This window comes from Plecotus auritus (genome assembly GCF_963455305.1).
Source record: "Plecotus auritus genome assembly, chromosome: 6".
NCBI classification, from domain to species: Eukaryota; Metazoa; Chordata; class Mammalia; order Chiroptera; family Vespertilionidae; genus Plecotus; species Plecotus auritus.
The window spans coordinates 671,349-697,868 of NC_137773.1; the positions used below are offsets into that span (position 1 = coordinate 671,349).

Genomic DNA, 26,520 nt, shown 5'->3' on the forward strand with positions numbered 1-26,520 from the left:
GCCCCCTGCCGGCTCCCCAAGGTTCCGTCCCAAGGACACCTCCTTCCCACCTCTCAGAAGCCCAGAGAGGAGGCAGAGTGGGGGCGGGGTGGGGGGCGGCGAGCAGAGGTGATGAGGACTGGGGGCTCGAAGCCAGAGCTTTGCTTTCCTGTCGTCCTCGGCCAAAAGCCCCCCCCGCCCGCTCTGTCCACCTGGACCCGTTGCCAATGGCCAGGAGGCCCTGAGCCGGTGTGGGCGGCAGGCCGGGGGGAGGGCAGGGAGGGCGGCTGCATAAGCCCAGGCCCCGACCTCCAAGCAGCTCCAGCTCCACCCGTGACCAGTGGGCGCGGTGAGGACCTCAGGGCCCGAGGAGCTGTCCCGAGTCCCCCCACACCGAGCTGAACTCAGCCTTGACCTCCCTCTTTCCCTCCCACCCCCCCCCCCCAACTGCTGCGAGTGTTTTTCTGATGACCAAGTAGCCGGGGAGGAGGGGACAGGGAGGGGACGAGGCAGCGCAGCCGGAGCAGGCGGAGGGTGGCGGCGGCCGGCGCAGCCCCAGGCCCCGTGGGCAGTCGTGGGCAGTCGTGGGCGGTGCGCCCGGCCAGGCCACAGGGCAGCAGCCACGCCCAGGACGAGGCATGTTCTCAGCGTGTGTGCACCCGAGGCGTGGCGGAAAGGGGGGACCTGATGCCGAGCGGGTGGAGCCATCTCACTTAGGAGACGTGGGGAGCAGGCAGACTGGATGGTGAGGAGGCAGGCCCCCTGCCGCGCCCACAGTGAGCCCCGCAGAGCCCTCTCTGGAGGCGGCCCCAGCGCCCTCTGCGGCCGGGACACTGCGCCCCGGCATCGCCCTCCCCTCCGGGCGGCTCAGCCTGCAGGGAGGCGGGCCCTGCCTTGGGACACGGGGCAGCGAGGGTCCTCAGCTGTGTTCTCCCACCCACTGTCCCCGCCCAGGACACCCTGTCGCATCGCCCACCCCCGATGGACAGTCCCCTCCAAGGCCCCAGCACCAGCCTTGCCTGGCGGTTGCAGCCCGTGGCTGACGGGGCCCCACGGGGTGGGGATGGAGCCTCTGCGTGCGGGGGGCCTGCTGGGCCGAACCCCTCGGGTCTGAGTCTAACCCAGGGCCACAGGAGCCTGAGGTCCATCCTCCCGCCCACCCACCATTAGCCATCCACCCAGCCACCCATCTGTCCCCACCCTCTCGCCTTCCTTTCGTGTCGTGATGTATTAATCGTATTTTAAATATCGGATAAGCCAGCTGATCCTGGTAGTGGGTGCCTGTCCCGCCCAGCTCCCCGGTGCCTGGCCGGCTCACTCAGGGGGGTCCACCTGGGGCCTGGAGCTTCCACCCGCCCCTCTGCCGGCCGGCCGCGGGACAGCCTCCTGGCAGATGCTGTGTTGCCCCTCAGCCGCGCGGCCCTGGGTCAGTGTGCATGGCAAGGTGGGTGCCAGGCCTGAACGCAGCCTCCTCACAGGGGGTGTGAACCCAGCCGGGGATTTCCCACAATGCCCTGCAGCCCTGGGGGTCACCCAGCAGCGGCCCCTCTGCCCCCTCCTCCCGCGTCCCTGCTGCCCAGTGCACCGCGAGGGCAGCCGTGAGCAGTGACGGGGCCAGTGGGGCCCTTGGGGCTCTCAGGCCATTGCTCCGCCCCCCACACTGGGGGGCTGCCAGGGTCCAGCCCGGGCCATCGCCTGGCCTCCATCGAAGGCCCGGAACTGCTTCCCACTCAGGTCCCCACCCGGGCCCGCCCTGAAGGAACCGCCTCCCAGGCCCTGGTGGGCGTGGGGGAGTGACAGTGGCCCCCCCCCCGCAGCCGGCCGGCGTGTGCCATCTGCCCGGAGCCTGGGTGCTGGGTCAGGCTGGGACTCGGCACCTGCCAGGAGGCGGGAGGGGGGGTCCTGAGGCCGCCCAGCCCCCTGCTCCGTGGAAGCTCCTCTCGGAGCGTCAGTCTTCACCAGGTAACGGCCCGCGGGGAGCGGGTCCCCAGGGCCTCCCTGTGCCACGGGGACGTCCCTGAGCCCCGTCGCTGGGCAACTGCCTGGCGCACCACAGCAACCGCCACCCTGGCTGATCCCACAGCCCTGTTTCCACTGCGTCAGCGCCCTGGGCCCGGGAGCCGCCCAGCAGTGCCCGCTCCTGTCCCCTCTCCTGGGCCCAGGCAGTGCCCGCTCCTGTCCCCTCTCCTGACCCCTCTCCTGTCCCCTCTCCTGTCCCCTCTCCTGTCCCCTCTCCTGTCCCCTCTCCTGTCCCCTCTCCTGTCGCCTCTCCTGGGCCCGGCAGTGCCCGCTCCTGTCCCCTCTCCTGTCCCCTCTCCTGTCCCCTCTCCTGTCCCCGCTCCTGTCCCCTCTCCTGTCGCCTCTCCTGGGCCCGGCAGTGCCCGCTCCTGTCCCCTCTCCTGTCCCCTCTCCTGGGCCCAGGCAGTGCCCGCTCCTGTCCCCTCTCCTGTCCCCGCTCCTGTCCCCTCTCCTGGGGCAGGTGCAGCGCTCAATCTCTCCCCTGGCAGCCCCGTGGCAGCTGAGGGTCCAGGCTGGTGTCCGGGAGAGGCTGATGGTGGGCGCCCCCCCCCCCCCCAGCCCTTACCACAGGGCCCTGCAGGGTCCAGCCCTGCTCTCAGGCCCCGAGATGGCCGTCAGCCCGGCCAGAGGCGGTTTCTGGGTGGCTCGCCTCCCTGCTGGCCCGGCTCTGCCATCGCCGGGCTGGGCTGGGTGAGGGCTGCGCACACCGGGGTGTCCCGGCCGGCGCCCAGGTCCCTGCCGCCTGGAAGCCCGAGGCGCACGTTGCACCGGCAGCCGGGCTGCGATGGCGTCAGGCTGGGGAGCGAGGAGCAACAGCCCTTCATTCGCCATCAACGAGGTGCCCGTCCACTCGCCAGGTTTGGCCTGAGGAGGGCTGGCTGCCAGGGGCCGCCCCGAGGGTCCCGGGAGTGCGGGAGGGCGCTGGGTCTGCTCCCGGACGAGGGACGCGGCCCCACCGGCGGAGGCCGGAGGGAATGGACGGATGGATGAATGTCCACCTGTGGGGCTGCGTCTGCAGAGGCCCGCCCGCCTCCTCGGCGCCCACGGCTGCTCTGGGAGATGGACGGGACCCACTGCCCACACGGGGGGTCTGAGCACTCCTCAGGAGGCGGGAGGGTCCCACGTCCCTCAGAGGAGCCCACTCTTTCCGTGTCGGTGGGTGGCCTGTTGGCTGAGGAACTGGGACCCACTGCTTCGCCCTTTTTTAAAAAAATATTTTTTATTGATTTCAGAGGGGAAGGGAGAAGGAGGGACAGAAACATCAGTGATGAGAGAGAATCATGGATCGGCTGCCTCCCGCACGCCCCACAGTAGGGATCGAGCCCGAAATCCAGGCAGGTGCCCTGATCGGGGAACTGTGACCTCCAGGTTCATAGGTCGGAGCGGCCTGCATGGGTGCTTGGTGTTTGGGGAGTGACCCTGGCGGGCAGGGCCAAGGCCAAGAAGAGGCCCACGATGAACAGCTAAGGTGACCTCAGGGTGATCAGTGGCCTCCGGGTGTGTGTCCAGGGGTGGGGATGGCTCAGGTGGTCAGCAAGGCCCCAGGGTGGGAACATGGTGGGGAGGGCCCTCCCGGCAGATGCATCAGCCGTGCAAAGGCCCTGGGGTAGGAGGAGAGCAGACAGAGAATGAGTCAAAGTGGGCGGAGGTTCAGAGTTGCGAGGGGAGGCAGGGGAAGGCCGGCCAAGACAGGGTCTGCATTTGATTCTGGGTCTTCAGCAAGAGACAGAGGATGTGGCCTGCGGTGCCTGCGGGGGACAGGGACAGGGGCCATGGCTGGGGACGGAGGGCAGCTGGGGCCCAGGGCGCGGGACGGGAATGGCCCTGCCGTGGGGTTCCCAGCGCCCCAGCCTGTCCCTGGCGGGCGTAAGGAGACCCCGGCTGGGGCCACGCAGGACCGGGCCCCTCGCTGCCACCGCCTGCACCCGCCACCCTCGCCAGGAGACTGAATTTATGACGGACTCCAACACATTTAAACCCATTTATTGCAAAATTACTTTTCAATAATTACATCACCGTGCCTTTGTTGCATAATGAAATTAGCGCGAGAGATATTAGAGAGGAGATAAAATTATAAGGAATAGTGAGACGCCCCTTCCCGTCCGTCTCCACGAGGCCCCGGCTTAACTGGGATCTGGTGAGCCTCGTGGCCGGGGCGGGATGCGGGAGGGTGACGTCTGGCGTATAAATTGATTATAACGATTATTGCAGCTTCCAATTATCAGGCTGAAGTTTCCCTCCCCTTGGGACCATTAAAGGAGAGGGGGCCCTGGCTAGTGGCCCCAAGTGCCCTGGGGTCACAGAATAGAGGGGCAGGAGGATGGCCTGGGTTTTGGGGTCAGGCAGGTCTCAGTTCAAACCTGGGCCCTGCTGTGTGTCTTCGGTGAAGCCACCGGGTCTTCCTCCACCATTAACAACCGCACTGCTACTGGGGCCACTGCTGGGCCCAGTGAGGCGCTCGGCTGCGGCTCCAGAACCGGCAGCTCCGGGGCCCAGGCCACGCAGCAGGGAGGGTGGACAGCCCAGCCCCTGTCCAGCGAGCCCTCCTCTCCTCTGTGCGGGGGGTCTGGCCGCGGGAGGGAGTGGAGAGGCCCTTGGGTGCACAGAGATGCTCCAAGGTGGAGATCAGGGGGTGAAGGGAGAGGCCAGGGAGGGGGCCTGCCAGCCAGCTGCCATCAGGGAAGACGCCGAGCGCGGCCTCGTCCTTTATTACTGAGCCGGGCACGGCGTGCGGCAGCCGGTGGCGCTGGCCGGCGGGAGGGGGCGCGGCCACGGAGCAGCTCTGCTGTGCCCGGACCCTCATGGCAGGACTGCACTTTCCCGGGGGCTCTGCCCGCCTGGGCACCGAGGGAGGCAGCTTCATAGACGCAGCTGCGTGACCCGCCCACTGGGGATCCCTGCCCACTGGAATCCCCGCCCACTCAGGATCCCCGCCCACTGGAATCCCCACCCACTCAGGATCCCCGCCCACTCGGAATCCCCGCCCACTGGAATCCCCGCCCACTGGAATCCCCACCCACTCGGGATCCCCACCCACTCGGGATCCCCGCCCACTGGAATCCCCGCCCACTTGAATCCCCGCCTACTCGGGATCCCCACCCACTGGAATCCCCGCCCACTGGAATCCCCACCCACTCGGGATCCCCACCCACTCGGGATCCCCGCCCACTGGAATCCCCACCCACTCGGGATCCCCACCCACTCGGGATCCCCGCCCACTCGGGATCCCCGCCCACTCGGGATCCCCGCCCACTGGAATCCCCGCCCACTCGGGATCCCCGCCTACTCGGGATCCCCGCCCACTGGAATCCCCACCCACTCGGGATCCCCAAGCACTCGGGATCCCCGCCCACTCGGGATCCCCGCCCACTCGGGATCCCCGCCCACTGGAATCCCCGCCCACTCGGGATCCCCGCGGGGTTACAAAGTAAAGTCTGACAAGCCGCGGGAACCAGACTGGTGCAGGAAGCCAGTTCCTCTCCACGGGCACCCGCCTGGGTGGGGGGCAAAGGAGCCCCAAGCGCGGGCGGGTCACCCTGCCACAGGCCCAGCCTGCGGGCTGCCGGGAGCCACGCGGCCAAGGAGGCTGAGCCCAGGCCGCCTCTCGGGGCGCAGGTCCCCAGTGTGGCTCTGCTCGGGAGGGTGGGTGGCCAGAGGACCCGAGAGCCCTGCCCTGGGGGGGAGGGGTGGGGTCGGCGAGAGGACCTTCGTGCTCTGGCCCCCACCCCCATGCTGCATTCTGCGCCCCCTCTCCTCCCCCCGCTGGACCCCAGCGCTGGCTTCCCAGACACCTCGGGGCTGGGCGCCGGGGCACCCCCAGGAACCTTTCCGCGTGTCTCTTTGTTAAACAGCTTTGACGTCACGAAGGTTAGGGTGTTAAGACCGGAGAAGGGTCTGGCTCTCAAAGGGGCAAAGGGCCGCTCACTAGGTTTGGCGTAACAACCGGAAGCTGGACGCCACCCAACGGCCGTCCCAGAGGGAGCAAACCCTGCACCAGCGCGACGGAGCCGTGTGAGCCGAAAGCAGCCGCCGCTGGCTCCCGGGCCGCACCTCCCGGACACCGTGCTGAGTGGGTGCAGCCTGACCAGGAGGTCGTGCTCGGCTCTGGGCGCGGGGCTCGGGGCAGGCAGATCCAGGTGGGGGCTCCGGGCGGGGGGCTCGGGGCAGTGTGAGGGCTTCCCAAGAAGCTGAGCACCGCTCTGCGTCCCAGCGCTTGACACAGGGGCTTGCACGCAGTAGGAGCTTAGTAAATGTTGAATGAATGAATGATGTTTGGTCTAGGGCAGTGGTCGGCAAACTGCGGCTCGCGAGCCACATGCGGCTCTTTGGCCCCTTGAGTGTGGCTGTTCCACAAAATACCACGGCCTGGACGAGTCTATTTTGAAGAAGTGGCGTTAGAAGAAGTTTAAGTTTAAAAAATTTGGCTCTCGCCCTAACTGGTTTGGCTCAGTGGCTAGAGCGTCCGCCTGGGGACTGAGGGGTCCCGGGTTCGATTCCGGTCAAGGGCATGTGCCTTGGTTGCGGGCACATCCCCAGTGGGGGGTGTGCAGGAGGCAGCTGATCAATGTCTCTCTCTCATCGATGTTTCTGGCTCTCTATCCCTCTCCCTTCCTCTCTGTGAAAAATCAATAAAATATATTTTAAAAAAATAATAAAAAATAAAAAATTTGGCTCTCAAAAGAAATTTCAATCGTTGTCCTGTTGATATTGGGCTCTGTTGACTAATGAGTTTGCCGACCACTGGACTCTAGTGGATTTGGGCTGAGTCTTTGAATTGGCTCTTTTTTAAAAATATTTTTTTAAGATTTTTTTTATTTTTAGAGAGAGAGGCAGGGAGAGTGAGAGAGAGAGAGAAACATTGATGAGAGGAGAAACATTGATCGGCTGCCTCCTGCACGCCCACCAGGGATCTAGCCCACAGCCCGGGCATGTGGCCTGACCAGGAATCCAACCAGCAGCCTCTTGGGGTCGACACTCAACCACCGAGCCACACGCTGGGCTCGGAGTTTACTCTTAAGGAGCCAACAAGTTCTCACTTTGCTAAGTATAAGGACGAGATGGCCATGGGCACCTGCTGTGCGACAGAGTCTAAGGCAGCCTCGGGCAAACTACGGCCCGCGGGCTGGATCCGGCTGTTCTATCCGGTTCTCTTGCTCTCCCCTCCGCTCCTTTACTTTGAATTTATATTAGTTCACACAAACACTCCATCCATGCTTTTGTTCCGGCCCTCCAGTCCAGTTTAAGAACCCATGGTGGCCCTCGAGTCAAAAAGTTTGCCCACCCCTGGTCTAAGGGGAAATCCAGGAGGTCTTCCTGGAGAAGGGCCCATCTGAGACCACTCTTTGAAGCATAGATAGGTTTGCTCTGCCCACGATGAGAAAGGGAGGACCTTCCCGAAGGGAGGGGCAAGACTGGAAGGGGAGACTTGGGGCCTGCCTGGAGCCCCCAGCAGGACCCACCCTGGAAAATACCACACTCAGAACCTGCTGGCCACACCCCATAGTGCAGTCCCTGCTCTCCCACAGGCCCCCATCCTCGAAACCTTGGAGGATCAATGGGCCTCCAGCTAATGGGGGCCTCCAGGAGACAGAGGGGTGTGAGTGTGGCCTGTGGGGCCCTCTGGATGTGGCTGCTCCCCAGCATGCACAGTTTCTGCTAAATGTCCCCAAATTCCCCTGTGACCTCCAGAGACACTGCCCAGCCCCGGGCCTCAGCTTCCCATCTGTTCACCAAGGGGTCACACGTAAGCCCTCCCCTCCACCCCCAGCCCCCAATGGCAGGATGCCCGCCCTGCTCCTCTCCCCGGGGCCCTGGAGCCTCTGCCCAAGCTGACCCGGACCCCGGCCTGGCCAGCGCTGTCCCGGCCCAGCAGACGTGAGCCGGGCCCAGGGCGCCAGGCGGCCTCGGAGGGAGGCTGGGCCTTCTTGGGCACAACCCGCGGCTGTTTGTTTTTGTAACCAATTCAATATTTAAGACCCGGCCAGGCGCGCGAGCTCGCGGGCTCCCCCTTCCTTTGTCTCGGGGCTCCCGCCCCTCGCTCCTCCGACAAACCAGGCGATGCTGCTGGAGAATCCATTAGCCCGGTGCCCGCCCCCCCCCCCTCGTTCCCAGGCAGCCCCGCGCCTGGCGTGTCAGCCTCTCCATCCTGATTATCTGGAGACGCCAATTTCAAAGAGACATCTTAATAGTGATGTCAACGAATTAATTAGATGTGTTAATGAGCTAAAAGCAACCCAAATTAAATTAATGCAGTAATAAGCACAGACAGCAAAATTAGCTCCAATTTCTCTAAATGATTCTGAACTGTACACAACACCTCATCTCGCTAGAACAGCACCATCCCCCAAAGCTCATCAAGAACCCGGCGCAATTAACTGCTTAATTACAAGCCGGCGCGCGCGCGCGCGCACACGGAGCCGCCGGAGCATCCGCGCGCGCGCGCGCGAGGGTTCAGCCCTGGGCCGGCCTGGGGGTGTCGGGGCGGCCAGTCCCCCCAAATAGTACAGCTCATCCGTCACCATCACCAAGTCACCCCTCCTGGTGCCACACCCGCGGCGGCGGGCAGGCCACGCACGGGGCTGGGTGTGGGGCCACGCGGGTCTGTGCTGCGGGCGGGGTGGCGGCTGGACCAGGCCAGGCAGGGAGCTCCCGGAGTCTGGAGCATCCATCGGGGGCGCGGGCCTCGCCGGCCGAGGAGCCGCAGGAGGGGGAGGGTGGAGGACAGAGGCGGGGCGGGGGGGGGGGTGCTGAGTTGTTTATTGCTTGCATCAGAATCTGAGTTGCAAGTAAAAAGCTAATTGTCCAGCCGGTTGATTTCCCACCGGGCAGAGAGAGCTGCTAATAGCTTCGCGAGAGGCTCAGGTATCTGATTAGCTGTAATTGCAGCTGGAGACGGAGCGGGGGAGGAGGGCATGGGGGGGGGAGGGCCTGGACGAGGGGGGGCGAGAGGGAGGGAGGGCGGGGCCAGGGCGGAGGGTCCCAGTCCGGGAGGGAGGAAGCAGAGTGGGAGGCGCAGGGGGCAGTCACACACCTCCCCCCCCCACCCAACCCTCGCCTGTGGATCAGGATCCAGGAGTGGCAGGATCCCCAGAGTCACTGCCAGGCCACGCCCTGCAGGCCCGTCTGTAAACAGGGCGGAGTCGCCTCCCAGGCGGTGCCCAGAGCCAGGTGCTGGGAGCCGGCCCCGAGCTGCCCGCTGGCGGTGCCAACAGACAGGCTGCGGCAGCTGCCCTGCGGGCAGCGAGCCCTGCCCGCTCCTCCGGTTACAGCGAGGAGTTCAGTCCCCACGTCAGGGCGTTTTGTTCACCTCGGGCCCTGGCGGCTGATGTGGGGGGAGAAGTAAAGAGCTGATGGATTCGGTGCCCGCAGGCCAGACTCCCGGGCCACCTGGCCGCAGGGCAGAGCAGGGCAGAGGTGCCCGCCTCCTCGCCCCGTCTCTCCTCCTTCCGCCCTTGGGTCTCCCTGTATTTTTTCCATCACAACATGCTCATTCGTCCATTTGGTTGTTTTTCAACTTATTGATTCATTTAAAATAGATCCATGTCCATCGGGTCCAACCAGGAAGCCAAGCGATGCAGCCTCATAGCTACCCGCCGCCGCCGCGCCCCTCCCGGTGGGCACCACGCCCAGCCCCGCGCCAGCTCGTGTGTGCTGTGCCCCGAGGACTGTAGCCTGTGGCCTGTGCGCTGATGTGTAACCAGGGCCCGGGACCCTGAGCACCTGGGCAGGACCCGGATTAACGGGTGGGGGGCTGGGGGCTGGGGGCACGGGAGGGGATGTCTGTGACCAGAAAGCTAAGAGTTGCCGGAGGGGCCCTCAGCAGCTGGTGGGACCCTAAGAGGCCGGGCCCCTCGCCAACCAGAGCCCCACCTGACCCCGGACCGGGCACCCGGCTGCTGGGGGCACATGGACCGCAGAACCCGAGGGTGTGGTGGGCTGCTGACCAGACCCCAGCTGGGGTTCCGGGGCGCCCCGAATGCTCGAGCCAGTCCTCCGCCTGCAAGTAGGGGTGACAGCTGTGCCTCTCCGGAAGGGGTGGCTCGGGGCCTCCAGGCCGAGGGCGACCTGCTGCCTCCGGAAGCCGCTGCAGCCACCGGCCCAGGGAGGGAGCCCTTGGTGCTGGGGCCTCGGCCAGTTCCCAGGTGGGGAGCGTGAGGCTGGGGTCATGCAGGCCCGCTCAGCTCCTCAGAGGCGCTGTCCTCCGTGGGCGTGGTGCTGGGTGCTTTTCCCAGCAGGGAAAGGGGTGCTTGGCTCAGCCAGGTGCTCTTCCTGTGAGCCCCACTGAGCAGGGGCACCCCGGGGCCACTGGGCGGGGCCCGCAGGGGCGGGCGGGCAGGTGAGGGAGCGCGGGCCCCCCTGGGCAGCGCCCGGGCTGCCGGCCTGGACACCACGCGGCCCCCACACGTTCACCAGCCCGGAGTTGGTCCTGGCCGCCACCCTGGCCCATCCTCGGCCGGGCGGGGCCGCGAGAAAGCTGGAGGCCAGCGTGGAAGGGGGAGCCCGCATCCTGTGAAGCCGAGGGCACACGCGGCAGGTGGAGGCGGGCGGGCCGCGGGGAGCCGGGCGTGGACGCACCTGAAGGCCGCCGGCCCCCGCAGCCCACGCCAATTAGGGACTCACTCGCATTCTTTTAATTTGTCTCTGGGGCCCTGGGAGGGACGTCTTGCGATTATTATTATTATTTTCTGGATGGAAACATGGGCCGCCATTATACAAATTACACATAATTGAATCCATCGGCGGCTGTTTCTTTCAAACAACTGTGTTTTCTCCCCGATCACAGGGCCACCTCTCCCTACACTGGGTTTCTGAGCCCCTGGGACCCCGGCCGGTGTGGCTCAGTGGTTGAGCATTGACCTAGGAACCAGGAGGTCATGGTTCACTTCCAGGTCAGGGCACATCCCCGGGTTGTGGGCTCCATCCCCAGTGTGGGGCCTCCAGGAGGCAGCCATCCATGATTCTCTCTCATCATTGGTGTTTCTCTCTCTCCCTCTCCCTCTCCCTTCTCTAAAATCAATAAAAATATATTTTACAAACCTCCTGGGAGGAGGGAGGCCTTTGGACCACCCAGGCCACCCGCCCATGGAGGTCTGGGCCTTTGGAATCGGTCCACCATGGGGTCCCGCTCTATACAACCCTCCCTGCACCACTGGTTTGCTGTGTGACCTGGAGCAAGTTGCCTAACCTCTCTGAGCCTTCTTTTTCTCATCTGTGACAGCCTCTGACGGGAAGCGCTGGCGTGAGGTCTCAGGGAGATGATCCCTGGAGAGCCGGCCTGTGGAGGGTCCTGCCGGGGCCCGCCCCGCCTCCTGCATGTCCTCGCTGTACCGGGCGGGGTGTCGGTGGTGCGGGTTTGTTTTAGTTCGCTTTGGGAGCTGAGTGTCGTGAAGGAAGACACTGTTATACTCAGCGCTGGAAACCAGAGGCTGGCCTGGGGCAGCGTGGACAAGAGCCTCAGCCGTGGGTCCCAGGGGCACAGCGAGGCAGGGGGCAGGCGCAGGGCTGGCTGCTTGGATCATTCCAGCAGCTTCTGGGCGCACATCTGTCCCTATCTGTCTGGTGCCCGGGCCTGGGTGGCGAGGGCAGGGCCAGAGGCCAGAGTGTGGGACCCATAGAGGGGCGTGGGGGGGGGGGGTTCTGGGCTGGGGGTTTGCAACTGAAGGTGTGCTCCTGGGCGAGAGGTTTCTGTCTCTGGGACTCGCCGGCCCTGGGAGGCCATTCCTGCCGGTGAGCAGGGCCCCAGAGGTCAGGGCATCAGCCACAGGCAGTCAGGAAGCGAGTCTATTCAGACAACCCAGCGATGCCGCAGCCCCGAGGCACCGAGTCCTGCCCTCGCCTGCTGGGCGCATTCCACAGCCGCCCCAGGGAGGCGAGGGGCGCTCTAGAGGGTGCCTGGTCCCCCTGTTGTAGGGGTTTCCTGCAGCCGCTGAACGAAGTACCACAGACCGGGTGACCCCGAAACCGCAGAATTCACTGTGTCCGTTTGGGAGGCCAGAGTCCCAGAGCGGGGTGTCACGGGGCCAACTCCAGGGGAGCCCCTTGCTCGCCTCTCTTCACACACGGCCCCTCCTCTTCTTAGAAGGACCCCAGTCCTGGGTCAGGGCCACCCCCAGGACCTCGTCTTAGTTGATTTCTCCCGCAAAGACCCTATTTCCAAAGAAGGTCACATTCACAGGACGATGGTGGGACTTCAGTGCAGCTTCGGGGAATACCAGTCAACCCGCAGGGGCGTGAATTCTCTCTCAGTGAAGCTATTGCTTTTTAAGTTTTAAGCAACAAAAGCAACAACATATAAAAAGAGAAAGAAGAAATACACCCCACTGCTCGGAGCCCTGAGCCGAAACCCGCTTGGAGTGAGGGCACAGAGCAGATGGGAGACCCCATGGGGAGGCACCAACAATATCAGCGTGGACCACAGAGGCTACAGCAACAGCCCCTGGCCTGTGGCTCTGCCCGCCCTCAGGCAGGCCCCTCCCACGGACAGGCCCCGCCCTCAGGCAGGCCCCTCCCACGGACAGGCCCCGCCCTCAGACAAGCCCCTCCCATGGACAGGCCCCGCCCTCAAACAGGCCCCTCCCATGGACAGGCCCCGCCCTCAGACAGGTCCCTCCCATTGCCAGGCCCCTCCCATGGACAGGCCCCGCCCTCAGGCAGGCCCCTCCCATCGCTAGGCCCCTCCCACAGACAGGCCCCACACTCAGGCAGGCCCATCCCATTGCCAGGCCCCTCCCACGGACAGGCCCGCCCTCAGACAAGCCCCTCCCACTGAAGGCCCCTCCCATGGACAGGCCCCGCCCTCAGGCAGGCCCATCCCATCGCCAGGCCCCTCCCATCGCCAGGCTCCGCCCCCAGGCAGCCTACGCCCCCCCTTGCTCCCTTCTCCCCCCACTGCCGAGGCAGGCCTGTCACGTGCCCTGCCCCTACTTGTAAGGTAACAATCTGCCGCACGCACAACCTTTCTGCACCCAGAATGTTCTCGGTCTGTAACCGCAGGTGCAGCCGGGCCGCCGGGTAGTAATATCCTTTGTTTGCGTGTCAGGGTTCTGCGGGATCTAATTACGCGTGTTCTGTGCGCACCGGGGTGTTCGAACATCTCTGCGGAGCAGACGATGCAAGCTGCCGACCTGCGCGGACCGCTGTGCTCCGCGAGGGCGCCGGCGACGTACACGGCTGTTCCCTGCAGGGGCGCGGCCTCGCCCCCCGCCCCGGCCCCCCCCCCACGTCCCCCGCCCCGACCCCCCCAGGCCCCCCGCTCCGACCCCCCCACGTCCCCCGCCCCGACCCCCCCGCCCCGGCTGCCTCTGCGCGTGGCGGCCACATCACTGTGGCGTGGATCATAGCAGCCCTTCTCTGTATGTGCCTCCGTATGTACACATGTCCATGCACACACGCATACATCCGTGTACACACGCACCAGGAGGCTTCCCTGGGCGAGCGCCTCCTTGGTCTGGGCCTCCCTGCAAGTGCCGTGGAGCCCGGCATGGCCCCCCCCAACCCCCGTGCAGGTGGGGAGCTGAGGCCTCCGCCCCGGGAGAGCCTGTGTCAGGCAGGAGCGGGCAGCCCCGCTGGGAAGGCTGGACCTGGGCGCGGCCCGTCAGGGAAGTCCACCCAGAGGCCAGGCCCAGGCAAAAACGGGGGAAACTGCCCCAGGTCAGGGCTCGCCCACAACGCAGCCGGCCCTGCCTGACCCCCCAGGCCACAGCCTGACTCCCAGGCCGGGACTCACGGAGCTCAGACGGGACAAGAGGCCAAGGCTGGGAAAACGTGTCCTTCAGTCTGAGGCTGGCTCTTCCACCCCCGCACCCGAGGCTGACTTTGGCGAGTAGCCACCCCACCCTGCCCCGGGGAGAGCCTCCCAACCGCACCCAGGAAGGGGCGGGCCTCCGGGCCTCCACCCTCGGGGCCCACTGCCCTGTGTGTGTGTGTGTGTGTGTGTGTGTGTGTGTGTATGTGTGTGTGTGTGTGTTGGGGGCGGTGCTCAGCGTGTGCACGTGGGGACAATGTCCATCGCAGCCCCTGCGCCAGCTCAGGGCTTGCCCGCCGGGCAAAGCTGCCAGAGAGGTGAGCGCTCGAGGCCGGCGTGCTGTGAGCTGGGCGGGGGCTGCACCCAGCCCCCGAGTGCCCGGACAGAGAAAGCCAGCGGCCAGGGCAGCTGAGAGCCGGGAGGGGAAGGCCCCAGGTCCCCTGCAGGTTGGAAGAGGCCTGTGGGCAGGGACATGCTGAGGGCTGAGGCCGGCGCCGCAGGAACCAGGAGCAGGGAGTTGGGGATAGTAGGAATGGGTAAGGGGCCAGTGTGACCGTGGCTGCGCAGGGTCCGCGCCCGTGTGTGCGTGTGGAATGGACACGCAGGCCTGCGCCTAGGTGTGCATGGAGCCGGTGTGCACCCCGTGTTTGCTGTGCACCCCTTGTTTTTAGTGCACAGGGAGGACCTGCCCCATGCAAGCAGCCGGGCCTCGAGGCCCGCACGGCTTCGGAAACGCCGCAGCGCCACCTGCCGGCCACGCTCCGGGCCGCACCGGGGGCCGAGGAGGGATGTGAGGCCCAAGTCCCCGCCCCACTGTCAGGCCCCGCCCCGCCTCCAAGTCAGACTCCGCCCCCGTCCGGCCACGCCCCTGCACCAGGCCACGCCCCTGCACGGCGCTGCGGGGTGGGGGCGGCCCCCCCGCAGGAAGTGGCCCAGGAGGCAGGCCAGAGACCCTTCTTACCCAGTAGTGTTTCTAAGAGGCGGGCAGCCAGTACTCAGCTTTAGGGGTCTCGACTGAAAAGTGGGGACAACTTTTATTTCATAATTAAACATTTAAGAAAAAACAAACTCAGCTTGAGGAGGTCACCCCAGGCTGACACCCTGCAAAGGCTCCCAGGATCCCTTACGATCAAGCCCGAAGTCGCTTTACTTTTTAAAAAATACTTTTTATTTTTAGAGAGAGAGGAAGGGAGAGGGAGAAAAAGAAACATGGATGTTGGCTGCCTCCCGCACACATCCTACTGGGGACCAAGCCCACAAGCGGGGCATGTGCCCTGGGTGGGAACTGAACCTGCAACCTTCTGGTTCACAGGTGACAACCAACCAACTGAGCCACACTGGCCAGGGCAGACCCAAAGTCCTTAACCCAGACCACCAGATGGACAGGAAAACTGCCCTCTCTGATACCACCTGGCCAATCCCTGAGGCCCAGGCCTCTGACCTCACCTGGGGCCTGGCCAATCCCTGAGGCCCAGGCCTTTGACATCCCCTGGGGCCTAGCCAATCCCTGAGGCCCAGGCCTTTGACCTCACCTGGGGCCTGGCCAATCCCTGAGGCCCAGGCCTCTGACATCCCCTGGGGCCTGGCCAATCCCTGAGGCCCAGGCCTCTGACCTCACCTGGGGCCTGGCCAATCCCTGAGGCCCGGGCTTCTGACATCACTTGGGGCCTGGCCAATCCCTGAGGCCCAGGCCTCTGACGTCACCTGGGGCCTGGCCAATCCCTGAGGCCCAGCCCTCTGACCTCACACGAGTCCAGGAGCCTTCCCTGTCGCCCTGGGAGCACTGAGGAGCCTCTCAGTCTGCAGCGTTTGCAGGTCCGGTGTTGGGAAGGAGGGGTCACCACTGCCTGTGCCTCACTGCTCATCGCTTGTTCAGAAGACCTCCTAACGCCCAGGTCAGGGTCCTGGGGCCACCTGTGAGCAGGCGTCATCTTCCCATTTCACAGACGGGAAAACCGAGGCCGCCAGGACATAGAGGTGTCTGCACTGGAGTTCAAGCTCTGTCTGCTAGACCACCTTCTCGCACACTGCCCTCCCAGCCCCGGTTTCTCACCTGTACGACGTCACAAGGATGGGGACTGCACCTCGGGGCCCGGCCTGGAGGGAGGGCAGGAATGGCAGGCCCTTTGTTTACCTCTGCTCCCTGTGACCCCCCCCCCCTTGTTCTGTGGGGCCACAGTGGCCTCCTCCCTGTCTCCCCATCAGACCACCCTGCCCCAGGGCCTTCGCACATGCCAGCCCTGCCTGAATGCTCTGCCTCAGACACACTCCCTGAGCGGGAGCCGCAGGCCCACAGAAGGGAAACGGAGGCTCAGGAAGCAGGAGCCTGTCAGGGTCGGGGACAGTGCAGGTCACGTCCTCGCGGGCTGTCCTGCGGAAGCGCACGATGGACGCCAGGGTCCCCGGCCCCACAGGCGGGCGGCTGGGTCTGAGACTGGCCCGACTGGCGGCCCGGGGTGTCCTAGGAGCCAGCTGCATCAGGCGTGTCCACCATCCCCTCGAAGGTCCCTCTGGTTTGGCAATGTCCCCTCCCCTGGCGTGGGCCGGCGGGGAAATGGGGGCGGGCAAGGGGGAGGGCAGGAGGGGCAGCCAACGGTCTTCCCTCGTACCAAAGGGAAACTGAGGTCCAGAGAGCGGTGCAGACGCCGCTCAGACCCTCCTGAAACAGGACGAGCCGCTGGGCCCTGCCCCCCCCCCGCCCCCGCCCCGGCCAGGCGTGTAGGCAGGCGGGCGGGCAGGTGTGCGGCTCACCTGGCGGGCGCAGTGATTGCCAGGAGGGCTTGGCCGAAGTGCCGTCAGAGCTAAGGGCCCTGTGAGTCCAGGAAGGGAAACCGAGGCGCAGGGAGGGCCTGCCCCTCCCCAGGGTCTCCCGTGCACCTGGTCCCTCCACCCTCCCCCCTGCCCGCCCCCCAGCCGCGGTGACAAAGAGAAGCCTCACCCCGCCCGGCCTCACCCCGCCCCAGCCCCCAGGAGCAGTTTACCTTCTGAGCGGGTCCAAGATATTAATTAAGATAAATCTACCTCCATTTTGAGATTCTCTTATCATGTAATTTATCAAAATTATGTTAATTATTTCTGTAGGGCAGCAAAATTATTACCTCTTTTGTGTCTGATTTGTATTAATATTCATAATTTAATAATTCAGCATCCCGGCCATCTGGTCCGGAGCAGGCTCTGCTCCCTCCCTCGGTCCCAGCCAAGGAGTCCCCACCGCCTGCCCGTGTCCCCAGGGCCCCGCCTGCCGCCACCCAGCCCGGTGGGCACTGCCCCTGCCCAGACCCCGGCCCTCAGCCCCAGGCGGCCGGCCCGCAGGATCCACGCGCAGGTCCACCCACAGGGCCGCCGCCCGCTCCACCCCCCTTGGCAGGTGAGCCGAGCTGAATTGACATTTTCCACACTGTGAGTTTTACACTGTAATTTGACATAATTAATGCCTACATTACTGCTGATAATTTAGCTAGTTAATTAAACTCGGAGGAGATAATTAAGGAAAGGCTACTGCTTGGATTGCTAATTGTTTTTGTCATTATTTCAGGGGCCGACAGCTGCCGGCTGAGTCATCCTGTTTTGTCAGCTGACGGGTCATGTGACTTCCAGGGGAGGGAGGCCCACAACAGGGACCTGGCTGATGCCTGGAGCCCCACGAGGGCCCTGTGCTGGTCCAGCCCCACCTCCTTCCTCACCTCCCGCCCCTCCCCTCCTCCTCCTCCTCTCTGCAGTGACAACCCCCCCACCTTGGTCTCTGGGGTCACCTGAAGTTCAGGCTCAACAAGCGGAGCAGGAGGGACCCCCAGCCCCACACCAAGCCCAACCTCCTGTGACCACCTGGTCTCCTGATGCTCCGACGTGAAGCAGAACTTCCTGGACCTCTGGAAGCTAGAATGCTGAGGGCTTTAGGGTTAGGGTTAGGGTTAGGGTTAGGGTTAGGGTTAGGGTTAGCGTTAGGGTTAGGGTTAGGATAGGGTTAGGATAGGGTTAGGGTTAGGGATAGGGTTAGGGCTAGGGCTAGGATTAGGGTTAGGGTTAGGGTTAGGGTTAGGGTTAGCGTTAGCGTTAGGGTTAGGGTTAGGGTTAGCGTTAGCGTTAGGGTTAGGGATAGGGTTAGGGTTAGGGTTAGGGTTAGGGTTAGGGTTAGGATAGGGTTAGGGTTAGGGATAGGGTTAGAGCTAGGGCTAGGGTTAGGGCTAGGGCTAGGGTTAGGGCTAGGGTTAGGGTTAGGGTTAGGGTTAGGGTTAGGGATAGGGTTAGGGTTAGGGTTAGGGCTAGGGCTAGGGTTAGGGTTAGGGTTAGGGTTAGGGTTAGGGATAGGGTTAGGGCTAGGGATAGGGTTAGGGTTAGGATAGGGTTAGGATAGGGTTAGGGTTAGGGTTAGGGTTAGGGTTAGGAATAGGGTTAGGGCTAGGGCTAGGGTTAGGGATAGGGTTAGCGTTAGGGCTAGGGCTAGGGTTAGGGTTAGGGTTAGGGATAGGGTTAGGGTTAGGGTTAGGGATAGGGTTAGGGCTAGGGTTAGGGTTAGGGTTAGGGATAGTGTTAGGGTTAGGGATAGGGTTAGGGTTAGGGTTAGGGCTAGGGTTAGGGCTAGGGAAGGGTTAGCGTTAGGGTTAGGGATAGCGTTAGGGTTAGGGTTAGGGTTAGGGATAGGGTTAGGGTTAGAGCTAGGGCTAGGGCTAGGGTTAAGGTTAGGGATAGGGTTAGTGATAAGATTCAGCTTAGGGTTAGGGTGAGGATAAGAGTTTGGGTGTGGAGTGTAGATAAAATGTGGTTTTGTGAGTGTTGGTAAGGGGGACAGGGTGTCCACAACTGTATCCATAACCCTAAAACTAAACCTACACCTAACCTTGACCCTAGCCCTAATCCTAACTCTTACCCTAACCCTAACCCTCACACTAGACCTAGCCCTAACCGTAGTCCTAGCACTAATCCTAAACCTAACCCAAAACCTATCCCTAACCCTAAACTTAGCTCTAACCCTAATCCTAACCCTAACCTTAGTTGTAACCCTAACCCTAACTCTAGCACTAACCCTAATCTTAACCCTGACCCTAGACGTAACCCTACTCTAACTTTAACCTTAACCCTATCCCTAACCCTAGCCCTAACCCTAGACATAACCCTATCCTAACTCTAACCCTAACCATGGTGTGTTTTTCTCAGGACAAGGCTTCCCTGTGCAAGAAGCTTCTAGATCGGCTGTCGGGCTCCGTGACAGCAGCAGGCTATCGGCCCAGACCCAGGAGTCTCCCTGCCCTGCCTGCCCGGCTCTGCTGGGCGGCGTCTCCCTCATGCCCCATGCTGGCTGCTGTGTCCCTGCGAGTCCCACGTGGCCCCAGGAGGCGGGGGTGTCCTTCACAGAGCCACACTGTCCTCTTAGGGAGGTTTGTGGGGACGCGGAACTCGGTCTCCTCCTGCGAAGCCCTCCTCTGCCTTTTCACGAAGCAGGGGCTTCTGTGTCGGCGTGAGAACCGTCCCCCCTCCCCCTGCAGCGCCCCACGCATGGTGCGGGCTTCACACTTCCTTCAGCTTGAGGGCGGCTGCCCCCCAGCCCTCTCCCCGAGAGCCACACGGAGTGAGTGGGCAACGCTGGGGCCGCCCTGAGCGTCTTCCTCCCGGTTCCCTGGTGCTGAGGTCCTGCTGCCCCCAAGGCCCCGGGTCCGATTCCCTGAGTCCCTCCCAACGACCCTGCCCACACGGAGGTGGGGGTCCCGCCCAGCTAATCCACACATGGTCCCGTCCCGCCACACCCCATCCTCAGGACACTTTCACCGGCAAATGTCGGAAAACCCGGGGGAAGCATAAACAAAAGAGGCGTAATCGCCCCATAGGTAGTGGCTGAAAGGTGCCCCCAAACTTCATGTCCACCCAGAGCCTCGCATGTGACCTCGTTTGGAGAGGGTCTGGCCGATGACCGGGTTGAGAATAGGTCCTCGGAAGGCACCCTGCACAGGTGACTGTCCTTGTCAGGGGCACCTGGATGCAGACTCGGGAGAAGCTGGGGGCGGTGGGGGAGGCGTGGGACACAGCCCCAAGTCCAGGGACGGGCTGAGCCCTAGCTCAAAGGCCTGCTCCCAGGCCGTCCAGCCGTCCATGCCTGCCTCAAGGTCACACGGCCACACCCTGTGCCATGGCCAACTCTGCTGCCCCGCACCCGCCTGGCCCTCCGGCCTGTGCTGCCGCCCCCGTGGTACCCCTAGTCAATGCATCAACACACAGGCACTAAACTGCTCCCTACCCCCTGTTAGGGGGACCCTGCCCCCAGCCCCCCCTGCGCTTGCCCGTGGAGGACCCGGTCCACCACACCAGCCAGCTCTTTCCAGAAGGTTCTCCCCTGTAAACAAATGAGGACAGACACGGCCACGTGGAAACGTGATGGTGTTAAAAATCACTGAGTTCTTCACCAACATGGGAGAGCAAACAGAAGGTTTTAGCTTTTTAATTTAAGAAAAGAGGAATGTGATATAATTTCAATTTGTGATGGAATGACATGTTCCCAATATTGTGATTTCAATTGGATTACATCCGATGCACTTTGTAGAGTCTGTGGGCTGCCGACAGGTGTGTGTGGGATCTGTGTTAGCAATGTAACGGCTCCCCCGTACCAATGTAACAATGTAACTCCCCGCTCCATCCCGTAACAATGTAACAATGTAACTCCCCACTCCATCCTGTACCAATGTAACAATGTAACTCCCTGCTCCATCCCGTAACAATGTAATTCCCCACTCCATCCCGTAACAACGTAACAATGTAACTCTGGCTCCACCCTCATCATCAGCAGGCACCTGAAGGCTCAGGCCACAGAGACAACTAGCTGACTGGATGACAGACGGGCTCTCGGGACCTGCTACAGCCGCCAGGCAAGGCCGCCGAGCGCTGGGGACCTCGGGAGGCAGGCCCAGGCAGGAGGCCCCAGGAATCAGAGTCCAGACTCAAGGGTGAGTGGGAGCCACCGCAGCTCAAGGAGGGTGGTGCCAGACGGCAAGAGGCAGAGATTCCCACCCTGGGCCCCGCCACACAGGCCCTTCCTTGGGGAAGCCCCCAGTGTGACGAGGGCTTGCCCCTCCTGACATGTGAGCCTGGCACTCCTTTGTGACTTGGTTTCCCCTCTTGTCAAAGGGATAGAGCACTGACTACACCACCCGTTTCCGTGAAGGGCTGCTTCCTGTGTGGCTGCCCCTCCACCTTCCGTCCCCTGAACCCCCTTCCTGCTACAGCCAATGCCCCGACCAGCTCCCCTGAATTCCTCACAGCCAGGCCTTGGCCACGGGGTCCCTCTGCTCAGTGTCCTTCAGCTCAGGCCACAGGCCCCAGACCTGCAAGACACGAGTGTGAGGGGTGCCATCCAGGGACCAGCCTCCCCTATGTCCCCCACCCCCACGTCCACTGGAAACTGGCGTCTCTGGGCCAGGGAGAGGCCTGGCCCGTGCGAGGTCTCCTGCACAATGTACACGTGGCCCCGGGAACCTGCTGAGCCAGTCTCTCATCTGGGGTGTGGCCTCCCCAGGCCTCCTGGCAAGTTGTTGGGGGCCCCCAGGGTGGGTGGGACCTGGGCTGACTCTTCCAGGTTCAGGGTGATGAAGCCAGGCTCCCCCTGCACCCCAGGGGCCACCCCAGTGGCCCTCACTGCCCCCCTGCTCCTCCCTGGGGCTGAACGGATGTCACAGGACTGGTGGCCCCGGTGACCCCCAGGACTGGTGCTTGTCCTGCAGTGACGAGGGTGTGTGGGGTCCAAGGCCTGGCCCTGGTGGGGAGCCTGGGGCCTGGACCATGAGTGGACCTCCTCTGCCGCGCCCACTGTGCCCACTCAGGAGGCTCCGGACTTGGAGCAGCCGTGATGGACAGGCACTCCCAGGCCCTGCGGGACCCCTCGGAGGGGGCCCCCCAGAGCAGGACCAGTCCCACTGCCCACGGCTGATGGGCGGGAGCCCTTCTGTGCCCATCTCAGAGACCCCACATGCACCGCAGCCCGCCTGGGAGGTGGGTCTGGGCCTCGGTCCTGGCCGCATCCAGGTGCTGTGTGGCTTCGGGGCGGCCCCATGGCCTCTCTGAGCCTGTCCATGTCAGGAAACTGCCAGCCCTGCTGCTGGCCCTCTGCCTCCATCTGGTGGTGAAGAGGCCACACTGCGGGAGGGCGGGTCTCAGCTGGAGGGTCAGGGGCCGCGTCCAGGTCCTCCTAACGCTCACCCAGGGCCCAGGGCCTCCGCTCCTCCAGCCTGCTGACCACCCGGGGCCTCTGCTCCTCCAGCCTGCTGACCGCCCGGGGCCTCTGCTCCTCCAGCCTCTGCTCCTCCAGCCTGCTGACCGCTCAGGGGCTCTGCTCCTCCAGCCTCTGCTCCTCCAGCCTGCTGACCACCCGGGGCCTCTGCTCCTCCAGCCTGCTGACCACCCGGGGCCTCTGCTCCTCCAGCCTGCTGACCACCCGGGGCCTCTGCTCGTCCAGCCTGCTGACCACTCAGGGCGCCCGACTCCTTCCATCCCCACCTTCCCCTCCAGTGGGGCCTCGCTGTGAGGAGAGCCAGCAGGAGGCCCCTCACTGTCACGCTGGTCCAGACACACCCACATGACCCTACGGTCCCAGTGGCCACCAGAGGTTCAGAGGGCAGTGCCCTGGCCGAGGCCACGCAGCAGCGGCGCTGGGGGCGCTGGGACTGAGCCGTCTGCACCGGGCGGCCCCCTGCCCCGGTCACACCCTGACCACAAGTCCCTGGGATTCCGGCTGAGACCCTCCCCAACCATCAGCCAGCTCCGTCCCACTGGGACCCACGGGGACCTGCCTGCCTCCTGGCGCCTGGCGGGGAGGTTGGCGCTTCGCCGCAGGAACCACCACATCGGGCCCCCAGGCAGCTGGAGGCGGCCAGGGCGACAGCCATCCCCGGCCCCGCCCACGGGTGGGGCGTCAGCGGCCGAGGGGGGCCGCTCTCCGGGGTCACAGGCAGCGCTGGGCGGGGACTCGGGTCTGAGCGGCGGGGCCCCTGCTGAGGCTGTCAGGGCTCAGCCCGATCCCCATCCCAGGACCAAGGCCAGAGCTGCCAGGCCACCTGCCCAAGGCCGCCCCCGCTGCCCGGCCTGGCACTCGCCGAGACCACCAGGAGCACGTGGCAAACGGAGACGGAGCCCAGATCACGTGGTCAGCTTCTTTATTGAGGCCACTCGGACCCCACGAGGGTGGTCCAGGCCCCCCCCCGCCCGCCCGGCCCCCAGGCCAGGGTCCTGCAGGCAGCCAGGGGCTCACTCGGGGGTCCTGCTTCTGCCCTTCGGGGACCAGATCTTGGAGAAGCGGAACTTGGACTTCTTCCTCTGCAGGTCTAAGGACGGGACACTCAGGACACCGCCCAGCTCTGGCCACGGCCCCCAGGGCCTGTCCTCCGTTCCTGGCAGGGCCCACCCTGGGCCCTCAGTGCTGCAGGCAGCCGGGCCCAGCAGCAGCCAGACCCGGCGCCCGCCTTAGAGCCCCCACCACCCTGACCAGCTGCTTCTGGACCCATCCCCTGACGGGAACAAACCCCCTAAGGGTGCGCCTGCCTGCCCTGCACTGAGGTGGCCAGAGAGGCACCCACCCTTCAGGCTCCTCCCCACAGGCTCCTCCCCCTCAGGCTCCTCCCCCTCAGGCCCCTCCCCTCAGGCTCCTCCCCTCAGGCCCCTCCCACCAGGCTCCTCCCCTCAGGCTCCTCCCCTCAGGCCCCTCCCCTCAGGCCCCTCCCCTCAGGCTCCTCCCCCTCAGGCTCCTCCCCTCAGGCTCCTCCCCAGGCCCCTCCCCCTCAGGCCCCTCCCCCAGGCCCCTCCCCCTCAGGCTCCTCCCCTCAGGCCCCTCCCCTCAGGCTCCTCCCCTCAGGCTCCTCCCCCTCAGGCTCCTCCCCCAGGCTCCTCCCCTCAGGCCCCTCCCCTCAGGCTCCTCCCCTCAGGCTCCCCCCCCTCAGGCCCCTCCCCTCAGGCTCCTCCCCTCAGGCCCCTCCCACCAGGCTCCTCCCCCAGGCTCCTCCCCTTCAGGCTCCTCCCCCAGGCTCCTCCCCCAGGCTCCTCCCCCTCAGGCTCCTCCCCCAGTGCAGACCCCATTACCCAGCCTCTGGATCATGGTCTCCAGCATCTCGTCCTCCTCCTGCTCCCTGAAATGCAAACGGGCCTCCTAGTCATCCTCACACCTGAGCCCTGAGCCCCTCTGGCTCCAGGGCCCCCCCCTCACCCTCCCTGGGCAGGTTCCTGCCCTCTTGGGGCCCAGACCCTCCTCAGTGACATGGGGACAGGAGGGCGCGGGGACTTCCTGGGCCAAGGGCCCCTCAAGCTCAGAGTGACACATCCGAGTCGACCTTGGCCACTGACCCTTTGCGGCCAGAACAGGAGCGAGCCGGACACGGGGACAGGAAAGCTCTGTGGGACGGCACAGGTTGGCCCAGGGCAGCGCCAAGGGACACCGCGGTGACACGTATTTAACAGGAAAAGCCCGCCAGCGCCGCTCAGTGGCTGAGCGCCGACCCATGAATCAGGAGGCCCCGGGGTCGATCCCCGATCAGGGCACCCCGGGGTGGGCTCGAGGCCAGTGTGGGGTCTGCAGGAGGAACCGGCCCTTGTGTCTCTCTCAGACTGACGTTTCTCTCTCCGTCTCTCCCCCTCTTCCACTCCCTCTAAAAAGAAAAAACCAATGAAAAACACCCTCAGAGAGGACGAACACAGTTCTATGTACAGAAAAGGCTAACATGCAAAGTGTCCCCTCGGGAGTTCGACCGGGAGACCAGGAATTCCATCGCTCACTACGACGTGTACTGACCACCAGGGAGCGGCACGGAACGGAGGAAGGCCCCGATTGGGTGATCGCCGGGCCTAGGGACCCTACCCTTGCGGGATTGTGTGCACAGGGCCTCTAGTAAGTAAATAAATAAACAACCTGAAATAAGATGAGAAGTCCCGCCCCCCCACCCTCGGGCCACTGCAGGTGCTCCGCGGCCGCCGCTGCCATCAGCAGTCCCTGCGGGGCCAGGCTGACCTGAGGGCCAGGGAGCAGGGGGGCCCGGCTTTGTCCGTGGTGGGGGGCTCACCCTCCAAATGCACACAGTGGGTCTCACTGTTCAGGACCCGGAGGCTCTAAGCCAGGGGTGGGCAAACTTTTTGACTCGAGGGCCACCATGGGTTCTTAAACTGGACCGGAGGGCCGGAACAAAAGCATGGATGGAGTGTTTGTGTGAACGAATATAAATTCAAAGTAAAGGAGCGGAGGGGAGAGCAAGAGAACCGGATAGAACAGCCGAACGGGCCAGATCCGGCCCGCGGGCCGTAGTTTGCCAACGGCTGCTAAGCTCAGAGTGACCAGTCCTGGCTGCCTGGGGACGCCTGTGCTCCCAATTTCACCTGGGCCCACCCTCCCCTGGGCCCTCCCTCCCCTGGGACCACCTCCCCTGGGCCCCCCTCCCCTGGGCCCCCCTCACCTGGGCCCTCCCTCGCCTGGCCCTCCCTCCCCTGGGCCCCCCCTCCCCTGGGCCCCCCTCACCTGAGCCCTCCCTCACCTGGGCCCCCCCGCCCCACCCCGCACCTGGCCCACCTCACCTGAGCCGGTCCTCATCCAGGAAGTCGATGATGTTGCTGCGGTCGTTGACGGTGCTCACATACTGAGTCAGCAGATCCTGCTCCCGCTGCCGGTCTTGGGGTGACTTCAGACCCTCTGTGGGGACAGCCTGCGTCAGCCGGAGCCCTGCCCCCCGCTCAGAACAGTGTCCTCACTCCTCACGCGCCAGGCCCTCCCCTGCAGGAGGGGTGGGGTCTCGGGGCACCTGGGACAGAGGGTGTGCGCGTTGAGTTCTAGGCAACACGGATGGACGGAGAAGGAAGGAAGGACCAAGTGGCCGCCTCACCCAGCCTCACAGGTTGCCCAGTGTGGACAGAGGTGTGGACAGAGGTGTGGACAGAGATATGGACAGAAGTGTGGACAGAGGTGTGGAGAGAGATGTGGACAGAGATGTGGAGAGAGGTGTGGACAGAGGTGTGGACAGAGATGTGGACAGAGATGTGGAGAGAGGTGTGGACAGAGGTGTGGACAGAGGTGAGGACAGAGGTGTGGACAGAGGTGTGGACAGAGATGTGGAGAGAGATGTGGAGAGAGATGTGGAGAGAGGTGTGGACAGAGGTGTGGAGAGAGGTGTGGAGAGAGATGTGGACAGAGGTGAGGACAGAGGTGTGGACAGAGGTGAGGACAGAGGTGTGGACAGAGGTGAGGACAGAGGTGTGGACAGAGATGTGGAGAGAGGTGTGGACAGAGGTGAGGACAGAGATGTGGACAGAGGTGTGGAGAGAGATGTGGAGAGAGATGTGGACAGAGGTGTGGAGAGAGGTGTGGAGAGAGGTGTGGACAGAGATGTGGACAGAGATGTGGACAGAGATGTGGACAGAGATGTGGAGAGAGGTGTGGAGAGAGATGTGGAGAGAGGTGTGGAGAGAGATGTGGACAGAGGTGTGGAGAGAGGTGTGGAGAGAGGTGTGGACAGAGATGTGGACAGAGATGTGGACAGAGATGTGGACAGAGATGTGGAGAGAGGTGTAGACAGAGATGTGGACAGAGATGTGGAAACGGCTCGGGACCAAACCACTTGGCCACAGGACCCATAACACCCAGCAGCGCACTGCCCCCCACAGCGCACTCCCCCCCAACAGCGCACCCCCCCCACACACACAGCACTTCCCCCCCACAGCGCACTGCCCCCCACAGCGTACTCTCCCCCACAGAGCACTCCCCCACAGAGCACACTCCCCCACAGAGCACTCCCCCACAGAGCACACTCCCCCACAGAGCACTCCCC

General features: G+C 64.1%; 1 protein-coding gene across 1 annotated transcript in view; it reads right to left on the minus strand.

Annotated features, from left to right (window-relative positions):
• Nucleotides 1–22,696: 22,696 nt before the first annotated feature.
• Nucleotides 22,697–26,520, minus strand: part of MICALL2 (MICAL like 2) — a 19,700-nt gene continuing 15,876 nt past the window's right edge. The window contains 4 exon segments of the mRNA XM_080674349.1: nt 22,697–23,043; nt 23,795–23,841; nt 25,274–25,427; nt 25,430–25,464. Of these exon segments, the coding sequence (XP_080530475.1) occupies nt 22,967–23,043; nt 23,795–23,841; nt 25,274–25,427; nt 25,430–25,464 (313 nt within the window). The 3' untranslated portion in view covers nt 22,697–22,966.